This window comes from Falco peregrinus, chromosome Z (genome assembly GCF_023634155.1).
Source record: "Falco peregrinus isolate bFalPer1 chromosome Z, bFalPer1.pri, whole genome shotgun sequence".
Lineage (NCBI taxonomy): Eukaryota > Metazoa > Chordata > Aves > Falconiformes > Falconidae > Falco > Falco peregrinus.
Genome location: NC_073739.1, coordinates 50,487,536 through 50,499,514, shown reverse-complemented (window position 1 = coordinate 50,499,514; position 11,979 = coordinate 50,487,536). Strand labels below are relative to the sequence as shown.

At 39.3% G+C, this 11,979-nt stretch overlaps 1 protein-coding gene across 1 annotated transcript in view; it reads left to right on the top strand.

The window, feature by feature from the left end:
* The window catches only part of CCDC171 (coiled-coil domain containing 171), a 149,081-nt gene continuing 137,102 nt past the window's right edge, over positions 1-11,979 (top strand). Inside the window, 5 exon segments of the mRNA XM_055790981.1 lie at positions 1-98; positions 3,008-3,179; positions 6,349-6,487; positions 8,491-8,665; positions 11,441-11,622. Coding sequence (XP_055646956.1) covers positions 3,070-3,179; positions 6,349-6,487; positions 8,491-8,665; positions 11,441-11,622 — 606 coding nt within the window. The 5' untranslated portion in view covers positions 1-98; positions 3,008-3,069.

The following is an 11,979-nucleotide window of genomic DNA, read 5'->3' as shown; positions in this document are numbered from 1 at the left end:
GTCGCCGTTGGGAAGGAAGGGCGGGACCGGGCGGGGCCGCGCCGCATCGGTCGCCTCGGGCCCCAGCGATGGCGCGGCTCGCCGGCGGCCGCGGAGAGGTGGGCCGGGGCTGGCGGCGCTGTGTCGGCGGGACGTGCTCCTTCTGTGGCCAGCGGCGCGGGCGCCTCACGCATGGCTCCCGAGCGCCCCGGCCGCCGCAGCCGTGCGGAAGCGTTAGTCGCTGGCGGCGCGCTGCCTGGAGCGCAGCTGGGGCGGCGGGCGGGCCGCGGAGCCGCCCCGCACAGCCCCGCCAGGCCGGCGGCGCTCGGCGCTCCGGGCGCCGGTAGCGGCCGTGGGGCTTCCTGCTGGTTTCTGGTCGGCGGCGGGTTTCGGGCGGCGGCCGCGGCCGGTGCTGCCGGAGCCCTTCCCTGGGCGCCCGCCCCCCCTCCCGCGGAGCAGGAGGCGCGGGCCTGCCGGACGCACCGCCCGGGCAACGGGCGCGGCATGTGCTGAAGGGAGTGTAAACTTTGGTGTAAGCGTAGTAAAGTTATGCTGTTGCCCTGCTTTTTGGCTTGCATAGAGTTTTTGGTCTACGTTAATGAATGTCTGGCGAGTCTGTTAGCTGAAACAGTTGCCGATGAGTTTCTGTAGGTTCTAGCGCAGACACGTGAATTATGCCTGGCTTTATATGTGTGAAAGTAGTACATCTTAAGGTCATGGTTAGAGGTATTTTGGGTAGTCTCGATCATGGAACGGCTTGGGTAGCACCTTCAGAGATCATCTAGTCCAGCTCCTCGCCCCCAACCGCCCCCCCCCCCCCTCCCCCCCGGGTTAGGGTCAGCTTTCATTCGACCAGGCTGCCCAAGGCCCCGTCCAGTCTCATCCCGATGCTTCCAGGGATGGAGCATCTGTAGCTTTTCTGCTCCGCCTGCTGCGGTGACTCGACCCTGACGGTAAACAATTTCTTGCTTTGTATTCAATCTAAATCGGCAGCCGTGGTGAAGTTTGTTAAGGGTATTCAGAAGTTCGTGAGGAGATTATGACACAATTGTTTTTAGGTGACACCCATCAAATGTATTAACTCCTCAAGCAAAACATTTCTTAGACTGCTTTGTTTAATTGTGGCGCTCCTATGAGCCATTCCATGCCTCTTGAATACTTCTTTTACTAAATGAAATAGCATGGTTTGGGAGTGTATCCATTTGTGCACTAATAAACGAGCTGTTGATATTTTAAGAGAGGAATGTTGCATATCCAAAATAATTAGGATTCCCAGAAAACACTCCAGAGATTCCCCTCCCCCCCCCGCCCCCCCCGTGTGACTTCAGTAGTTTATGGTAGTTGTAAATCTGCAGAATGATGTGGATGTGACGTTGGCCCATATTACTCCACTTGATTTTGAAGACATTTTGGAATAACTGCATGTTTGAATATAAAGCGGTATGATAACTGTGGACACCAGTTGTTATGCTTTTCTGTAATAAAAAAATATTTAGAAAGAATAGGTTTATTCTTGCTGCATGTTCTGTTGAAATTATACTTTCAAACAGAAGTGCATTTTTTCTGTTAAAATTATGGTTTGAAGCAGAAGTGCATTTTTTCTCCTCTGTATTTCTAGTGCAGATTATTAGCAGATGGAATGGACAAAATCAGTTTATAATTAATATATTACACCAAGTACTTCTGTGTTCAGTCCAACAGAAATAAACTTGGCAAACGTGTGGCTGTAAGCTGGAGATGGTAAAGATGGAGTCCCGGGTAGTTTCTTGTTATGGACATGAGTACAGATATTGTTATAGTTGAAATTGAAATAGCCAGAGTTCGAAATAAATTTGCTAAGTGTTTATTAAGGCAGGAAAGCAAAAACAGCGCACTGGGTGGCTGGGGAGTCACAGCTCCATCCAGGCTGGCAAATTCCAACAGGTAACACAGCCCTTTTAATCTCAGCTTCAAGGCCGGTTTAAGCAAACAGTTATGCTCTCAGTCCCGTGGCAAGAAGCTGTACATTACAAACTAAACTATTTTTACAGTAAAGTCTAGACAAAGACAAAAGTTGTCATAGTAACTTGAGATTATGGTTTAACATTGGTCTTGAGGAGGTACATCTCCAACCTCATGGTTAACGGTTAACTCTTTTCTCACCAGACAAAACATTCTCAGATCTGTTACGGCAAGATCATTCCTTTTGTTAAAAGCCCATTTGATCAGCAAATTACCCTTAGTTAGTTATTATAGATGTGAACTCCACAGCAGATGGACAAGCAGACCTTCATGGCTCATTAATCTTGACTGTTGAAAACTGCTTGTTTTTCATGTTACCTTGCTTTAATTAATGGAAAGAACTTACAAATGAGTTTGCTATTCAACTTTAAATCTTGAAGGTTTTTTTAGGGCTTATGTAACAAATATGTGTATTGATTTCTTCTTGTCACAAAACTGCGAATGATACAGGAACAGTAACATTAATTTAATGAGTTTCTTTTCAAGGTGAGCTGAGTTACAGTCCAATTCAATATTCTTCCTGTATACCCCTAAATAGTGCTGATACCATTAATACGGCAGAAATAAACTCAGGTGGAAAATTCCAGGTTTATGAAACAGGAGACTTGCTATGTTAGAGGCTGCTATTAGACAGCAAACCTTGGATATTGACCTACTGAAGAAATGATAGTACATGCATTTATCTCCTCTAAAATTATTTTGAAGAGAAATGGAGTTTGTGATCATCTTAGGAGAATAGAGAATGTAGGGGAACAATCTATGCAAGCGTAACATTTTGTATTGGCACCCTTTTGAAAACTCTGGCAGTGGATATTCTACAAAATACGGTTTGGTTTTTTTTTAGTCTGCAATATTGAAGCTTAGAGGACTACCACCACTTTTTGTTGATTAAAACTGATGTCAGATTCCAATTGGTGGTGATTCTTTGTTTGACATAGCAGTAACAGTTTGGTAACTGTTTTGTGAGTGTTAACAAGTGGTTCTTTTATTATGTGGCCAAATAAACTAAAGCATGTTTCTGTTACAGGTTTTGATGTTATTATAACAGGAAAAAGAGTAATCTTTGAAGCTTTTCAAGTAGAAGTATATATGGGTGAAAGTGATGTTCATTCTCCAGACTTTATAGGTTTAAAAAGCTGCATATTGGATGTTGTGAGTTTGCCCTCTCCAGTCAGCTACGTTGTCATGGAAGCTAAATGGTAAGCCCCACTTCTGTATTTTTAAGTCTAGTTATGAGGTTCATGTTTTTGTGGTTTATTTTCTAGATCCCTGAAATGATATGATACAGATTGAAGAAGAACCAGAGAGCTATGCAAGCTGTGCCATGTCAATGTAGTTGTTAGATGAAACTATTTACTTGAAGACATGTATACTGGTCATCCCATGTGCAAGAATTCACACAGGACCATAGGAGATGTGACTTAGAGATAAGAGGGTGTTCATGTCTGCAGTTAGGAACATCTACCTGGAGTTACGGAATGATTTCCTGCATTAGCTGTGGTGGGAGAGGTTAGCTTTAGGTCTTGCACATGGCTCTTATTTTTTATAACCTTATATGTGTTGATCTTTGGTGCAATTAAAGTAAGCATTAATTCATGAAGTTTACCTTAGCTGTGAGAGCTATTTGTCACATTTAAAGTCTGATTATACAAAACTGCGAATGATACAGGAACAGCAACATTCCATGAATATGAATTTTGGTTAGGAAATGAGACTGCAGACTACTCCTTCAGCTGGGGAAGTTAAGCAAAATTTCACTGCTAGCTAATAAATGAAAGAAAATTTATCTCTGTTAGAAAATTACATTTTCTGCCACATATTGAAGAAAAGCTACTGAAAACCTGTTTTTCTGCAGTGTTCTATGTATACTGTAACATGCAGTGTGAATTGTGACGTGCGAAGTGAATGTGAATTTCAAGTTTTTGAGTTACATAAAGTCATTCTGCAATGTAGAACTCAAAAGTGATTTCACTTGCTTACATGCTTTCTTAAAAAACTACTAAAAATGGTTTATTAGATACAATGTAGTTGGTAAAATATGTATTTTTATTCAAAACCAATGATTGATGAACTATTAATATATGAAAATGGAAGTACAAAGCATTCTCTGAATTCCTTTCAGACTGCAAATTGTACATTCTGTGAAACTTTCCAGGGATTTTGTGTGGTTTTGTCTTTGATTTAAGCTTCCCAGAGGTTTATGCTTATAGCACTTCTACCTGTAATATGAATATGGAAGGAAAAATCCCCTACAATAGGTACTATGAAGCTTTCATGAAGTACTGCATGTGCTGAGGATGCTGTGATGATTGAAGAAAATACCACAGAAATAAGAGTTCTTAAGGCTGATCTCTATTTTATTTGGAAATGTTTAAGTAGACAAATAAAATAATGAAGTTGTTAACATAGTAATAGTCCGTCCTTTTTTTTTTTTTTTAGTAGCTGATTAAATTTGATTCTATAAAGCAGAAAACCCTATTTTTGTTCTCAGTACATTTTTAATTTTTCAGTAGTGGCATTGTGAGTTTGGAAGCTGTGCAGAAAACATTATTTAATGAGTTCAACATTTTTTTCCCAGAAGTTATTGTTGTGCTGTTGTGTTTTAATGCCGTTATGCACATTTTTCATTTCTGTAATGTCCCTAATTTACTCTTAATTGTGATGTTTTGTAACTTGTTTTGGTTTGTGTGTGGTGCCCCACCCCCCACCCCCTCCAGTTAAGCACAACAGTTAATCACATAGTTAAATGTTCCTCTGAATTGAAGTTTTGTGGTGCACTATCTCCATTGTGCTCTTTCTCCCTGCCCCTGGATAATTAATATAGGAATTGGAAGGACCAGCTTTCTTGAAGCTGATTGCTGTACAAAGCAATGTCATGTACTTTGAAGACTTAAAGGTATTTTTAAATTTACTTTACAAAAGTACTCATTCCCTTGCTTGCATTCAGTGTGCTGTCTATGCAAGAAGTATTAAATATCATCAGGATCAAAGAAGCAAAACGACCTCCCTACTGCCTGCAAACTTAACAAAATGGTTACCCTTTCGATAACCCTTCTTTCTTTGCCCTAGTCCTCTCCAGTTTTCCAGTTGGGTCCTGTTTTTCTCCCTCACTCGTGCTTTGGTAACATAGCTATCTGGCCTTTAGCTGTCTTTAGCTGAGATAGATATGTGCATCATCTCTGAATAAGATGACTTGCCTTTCTTTCATTTCTGTTTCTCCCAGCCATGGAAAAATAAAGGTCTTCCAAACCTATTATACGATGTCCACCAACAGGCTTTTATACAGTTTACAGATGCTCCGGCTGTTCAGATTCTTATTTCCTGCTTGTTTTACCACTGTATCTTCTTACAGCAGTAGCTAAGACTTGTGTAAAATAATGATATGTGATTTTACTTACCTTGTTGCTGATCATTTGCCCTTTGAGTAATGTTAGTTCCGCTGGGTATGGTTCTCATGGTAAACACTGAAAGCTGAATAATGTGCCTGTGGTTTTCTTGCAATACATGCAGGTTTTAATGATCCTTATCTCCTACATTTGTTAAATGTATAAAATGTGTTAAGTACATGGCACCCTGTAGAACAGTTACTGATGGCATGCAATTATTCTGATCTCATAGATGAAGTCCATCTTGGTTTTAGTTGGAAATAGACTTAGTATTTATTAAATGATAAAATATTCATAGATTGCAGCTAAAACCCTGAAATTTCATCCTTTGTTATTAGTAATGTCTTTACGGACAACACAATATAAATTGCTGTTACCCTTGTTGATGACATTTGTGCCTTTTTTTTTTTTTTTTTTTTTGGTTGCTAGTCAACTTACGTGAGAACTTATATCCTCAGGTAGAGTTCTCAGTCATGGAAAATGTTAATGGTGCCTGTGCACAAACCTAGGGGTAAAATGGTGATTTTTTTATTTAGAAAAACCAAATAATTAAATTCCTGTAGACTGTCATTTCTGTAATTAATACGTAAGACTTAATGTAGACAAAGGTGAGCTATTTCAGTGCTTCGAGTTCTGTATGAACTGAAGGCAACTTTGTGGTTAGTTTAATCAAGTTTTTGTACAGTGTATTTCATATTTAGTGCTCCTGACAACTTGTGCTTTTGCATGGAGCAACTAATTATGGTAGCCAGTCTTATATGTCATTTTTCACATTATTTTATATATATATAATAATGTAAAAAAATATTTTTAACTCTTTTTCAAAGAGCAATATTGTGACAAAATTATGACAGCTGCGTGGCATAATTTTACCTAAGCAAATGTTTAGAAACTTTGGGCTCACAGTCTGATCACTGAAATAAGGGAGCATTAAAACTTAGAAGGAATACTTACATTTTTTGAAAACGTTCTAATTTTGCAGCTTGCATAATGCCAGGTGTGAGTCAGAGTTACTACAAAATAGCAATGAATCAGAACTGGACACTGCTGAAGATCTGAGAAGGAAACTCTGTCAAGCTAAAAAAGAAAAATTAGACTTATCCATTAAACACAACCAAGAAGTAAGGACTTTTTTCTTTGCTTTATTTTACTCTTGGAATACATGTTAATCATGTTTCATTGAAGTAATACTCTCGCATGGTGTATAAAAAGCACAGTCATTAGCTGTACAGAGCCCCCATGCCTGTTCATAGGAACTGTTAGCACCTCTGCTGTTATTGTTGGTAGTTACAGTTGCCCCAATCAGAGTGCAAATTTTCTGCAGGGAAAGGAGTCACTGCTGCTACCAGTAGTTTGTTAGATAAAATTGCCTGGTGACACAAATAAATAAAAGGCACAGCTTGAATCTAGCCTCATAAAAAGATGTTATTTAGGTCTTACTTTTTTTGTTGTTTGTAGAGTATTAGAGTGTCATTTTAATTCTATGGAAATCTTCTGCAACTCAAACCGAGCACAGTGTTTTTGTGCATGTGTGTGTCTGTGTACACCAGATCCAGCTGGTATATCCTTTGGAAGTCTTGCAGTGTCTCACCTTGTGCAAATTTTCAGTTTTCAGTATCTACAACAATGTGTAATGTATAAATGGAGTGATGTGTTTGTCAATAACTTCATACTTGTTAATGAGAAGTTCATTCATAGGGAAATAATTTACCTGCATTACAAAGGTTTTCCCTCGTGCTGTTGCGGCTAACTAGTATTGAAATGAAGTAGTAGGAAGAAAATAATTAATCTTTTATTTAGCTTGAATATCAGCTTTTGTAATAGTATATGTAAGGAAAGGTGGGCACTGAGTACAGCAGTAGTTGTAATCAGCTTCAGATTCTTCCCACACTTGCTAATGCTAATCTGGCAGCTGATATCCTGGTTTAAACTGTTGGTGCAGAAGTATTATTACTAGTGCAGATAATGATTCTGCTCTTAGCAGTTTGCTAGGAGCAGTTGGTGTGGGTGCTTATTCATCTTTTCTGGGTGAAATCCAGCCAATAAACCAAGTTTGCTGTTCCATATCCATTTTGTATTGGGGTGTGTACAAAATTACGAGATTCCTCCTTCTTCCACAATTACTTGCTCTTGGGCTGTAGTTAATTCATTTTTTACCCATTGCCCCATCAGTTGTGGGGCGGTTCTATAAATAGATCCCTGGAATTACCTGGATTTAAAAAGAAACCCAAACCACCTCTTACATTGAGAATTTGAAAGGTGGGGGTGCACAAGGATCTTCTGCACCATTTTTCTGTTGTGATGTGCACCCCAAAGTTAGGTTGCATTTTAAATAGATAAACTACTTTGAGAGACTTTTTTTTATTTCCCTATCCATATACTGTGTAGTTACAGATAATGGAAGTGCTTAAGTTACCTACATGTGATATTATTGAACTAAAAGGGCTACTTTGTAGATATTCTGGAGAAATACTTAATTTAATGTCCACTTTGTTGTGTTGAAATAACTTGAACTTGATTTTCTAGACTCAGTTTTTGGCAGCAATGACTAGACTATGTTTCTTAATCTGGAAAAGATAACTTTTTGAAGCATTTTCCATTCTTAGTTTGTTGTGTGCTAAATTTAGTAGCATTCTGTTTTGACTACTGAACATTATTGTACTGAATTTTATGTTTATAAATATATTTGTGAGTTATTAGACATCTTGGTCTAGCGTTCCAACATGACTGTTTTTTTAAGTGTTAAATTTAAAGAAAGTTACCAGAATGCTTGTGGAATATGTTTCTGTTGATGCAGTTTTTCATTTGAGGTGCAGAAAGATGGCTTTATTATGACTTCTGTTTTCTTACGATAGTGTATTTTTGGAAAAATGGAGGAGTATGTTTAAGGTACAGAAAATTAATCTAGGAGTAGGAAGAGTTTGCAGAAAACAACAGTGAAAGTACTTAAAACCTGCATAATTGTGCATTTACAAGACTATATTTCAAATTCAAGTGGAATAAGAAGGCAGCTATAAATGCAATTCAAAATACCTTTTAAAATACTCTGTGGGTGTATTTCTGTAACATTGCATTTTTTCAAAGGAGCACATTGGCCGTTTTCTGAAACAAATTTGTTTTCTAGCTATCCAACTATGAAAGCCAGATAGTCAAATTACGGTTGGAAATTGAGAAAGGAGAGGCTGTTCGACAAAGTCTGGAGTATGAACTGGCAATTGCCAGAAAAGATGCTCGTCTGAAAACATATGCTGCAGAAGAGGAATTGAGTGATGCAAAAACCAGACTCGTGGAACTGCAAGGTAAGTTTCAAAAAAGCAAACATGGAATGAAGGCTAAGTCAGTTCCAAGTCAGAAAGACAAGTGAGAAGCAGTGACTTAATTAAATTTTCTACTTACTGCTGTTTTTCTAGGATCTCTTTCTGTTACCTGTCTGCTTTTGTAAACTTGCAAGAGTTTACAAAACTCTTGCAGTCTCATGTGTGAATTAAAACTAACTGGCTAAACTTGTCAACCCTTTTTCCTCTTGCCCCATACCTTCTGTTGTTCCCTCTTTCACTGCTGTCCTTGTGCGGAATCGTAATCCTGTTTATCACGATATCCAGCAGTTCTTCCTTTTCCATTTCAGGGAAAAAGAAAAAGTCTATTCCTATTCATTTGTTTGCACTATTTCCATAACTTTTTTCAAGAAGTTCTCATCATACTTCTTCTTTCTTTCACCTTTTCAAAGGTCTCAAGCTTTTCAATTTTTGTGTCTAGTTTCTTTTCTTACCATCCTTATTTCTCTTTTTATAGGTAATGGAACATGTTTGTTGTGACAGTAATACGTGGAAGTGAGGGTTTTTACCTAGACATTTTTTTCCCCTACTGGTTTTCTATTCAGTCCTTGGTCCTCCTTAACAAAGATTTCTCATTCTTACAAGTAAGGTGCATTTTTAATTACTTAAGTAGGTATAATACCTTTTTGTTCTAGTACAGGAGATGAATTTCTGAGTTTGCTGAACCTTTGATGTTCCTGAAAAGTTCAGAGCACTCTTCCTGGATATTTTATCCTTCCAAGAATAGAAAGAGATGTGGAAACTTGCAAGTACTTAAAATACCAGGTGTTTTTAAGATGGTTGGAAAGCTGAACTTCTCACTCCTTTGGAGAACATACACACAGGAAAAATAGCTTATGGATTGCAGGCTGGAAGAAGGCATTTATGTTCCATTTGGAAATTCCCCTGTGATTGCAAGCGGAAGACTTTAGCTGCTTGTTTCTCACTTAAAGGAAAGCTGTGCTTCTTTCTGTGCATGCTCACTTTACTGCTGGTTTGCTTGCCAATTTAGTAGTGTGTGTGTGTGTGTGTGTGTTTTTTAATTTAGAAAACTCATTGGCTACTGTATTGGGCATTGCTGGCAGGTGTGGGTGGTGGATGTGGGTCTGCAGGGCCACCTGTGCAGGAGGAAAGCATTCTGGGTCTGCCCAAAGCTGGTCCTGGCCAGTTCCACAACAGGCAAACCCACCCACCACCTTGCTCCAAACTGCTGACCGGGGAATGCATGGCACCTCTGCCACAATGTGATTCAGAAAGGGTGGTAAATGCTGAGAGAAAGAGAAAAAAAGAAACAGCGGGAGAAACGGGAACAGAGCAGCAGTCTGAGCAGGGGCTGGGGCCAAAGTAGTAGCTGCCCATGCAGGCACCAAGAGGCAGGACTCGAAAGGGACTTCTGCTGATGGAGGAAACCACAGTGCAGCAATCCCAGTCCACTGTGCTGCCTGTTACCTCTCTGAAGGGACTGGGCGTTATAACTTAATGTGTGGTGAGGAGGCTGGAGAGCAAAAAGTGGGTAGGAGAGGTTTTGCAGAGGCAAGGAGTATTTTCTTGTGTGTTTGTTAATTTCTTTGAATACCAGAATCTGTAATTAGAAGTCTTTTAACAGACAGTAAACTACATTGGTTGAAATTCCTCAAACTGTTGTTTTTTCTGTGAGAGTTGTCAAGAAGTCAAATCATCATGGTGTTGCTCCTCAATTCTTTTGCAGTTTATAACTTACTGCATGTTTGCCCTGGTCACTCAGAGCTTTCCTCACCTCATTTGGTGCTTTGATGTGACCCCGACCTAAGCTGCTTGGACAGAATGCCTCATTTGTGGCTTGTCCTCATCAGTATTTCCTCCAAATTGTTTTTCTGCTGTTCTCAGTGAGGCTTGACTTTCTGCTGTCATACAGTCCTTTCTCATCATTGTGTTCATTGATTGTCCTAATATGCCTCTTCTGTTTGTTTCATCCTTCTTTGACTGGGAAGACATTTCAGAAAACTGGAGTGAATTTGAAATATAAATCTGTTAGAAAGTGGTGATCCCTTAAATGCGAGTTAGAGTTATAGTTGGTAAAATGAAAAGCTGACACAAAGTACTTTCATCTGAAAGCCAGTTTCTAAAACAAAGCAAAGTTCCTAGTCATAGTGCTTAAATAGCCGTAGATGATGAAGGCTTCTGTGGCATTTAAGCATTTGTGGATGAGTTGCTCTACAATGTTCTTCTATCTCAGGGCATTTGTTGGGCTCAAGATTTAAATCTGGTGAGCAGCAATAAATTTCCTTGGAACAGCTAAGCCTTTGCTTGCTAGCCCAAGCTGTCTGAGGTTTTGCTGTACTCCCTTTCATGGGGCACATGCCTGTCTTTAGTTTTGAGCTCAGTTGAAGTGATAGTAACTGATGCAGACTAATATCTATATTAAATAGACATTTGGAAATAAGCTGACCAAATACAGAAACCTGAAATTAAATCCTCCATGCTATAGAGACCTTACTTGAAAGAGTTATCTCAAGTTTTTATTCTTTTCCAACAGAAGAAGAGTTTTAACGTGCAAAAATCTCTAAAGTATTCAGATCTCCTTCTGTGAAAGATGTTATAAGAACACAAGATTTGATTGTTTCTTTGTAGTGAAGGTTGTGCGCTCTGGAAGTGTTGATGTTCAAGTGTTCCACAGGATATCACAATACACAGAAGAACTGATGATAGTTATACATTTTTTTTTCTGAATATGCTTTGCAGTGCTACTTGTCTGTCTTTCTCTTTTTCTGTAAACAATAGCATTGAATGAAAAACTTCAGCAGAAAGTGGCAGAAACTGAGAAAACATTTCACATTGCTCAGCAGAAGTGGAAAGAACAACAGCAAAGACTTGCAAGAGAGAAGGATGATATCCACAGAACTTGCAAGAATGAATATAAATTGCTTGTTAAGGAAAGAACCAAGCTAGAAGGTGTTTTGCAGGTATGATGTGATAATAATTGGAAAGTTTCCTGAGATGATGGCTGGAACATTTTTGGTACAGAGTGTGTGGTGGCTTGGAGTTTTTCTGATTTAGGGAAAATATCCCCCAAGTAGCTAAATACTGCAGAATATTTCTGAAGAATATAGCTTTATAAAGTCAAACTTACTGTGTCAGAGTCTTTCTTGCTTTGGTGGAATGTATTGTGGCTGATTTTCATGGTAAACACCTAAACTCGAGCTACCAGTGCACGCACAGTGGTAGTGAGGCCCATTTGCTCTTGTGCAGACCTAAGTCAGTAAAATCAAGGACACCCAACACCTAGCTTCCAACTCTGTTTCCCTCTTACCACCTCAGTC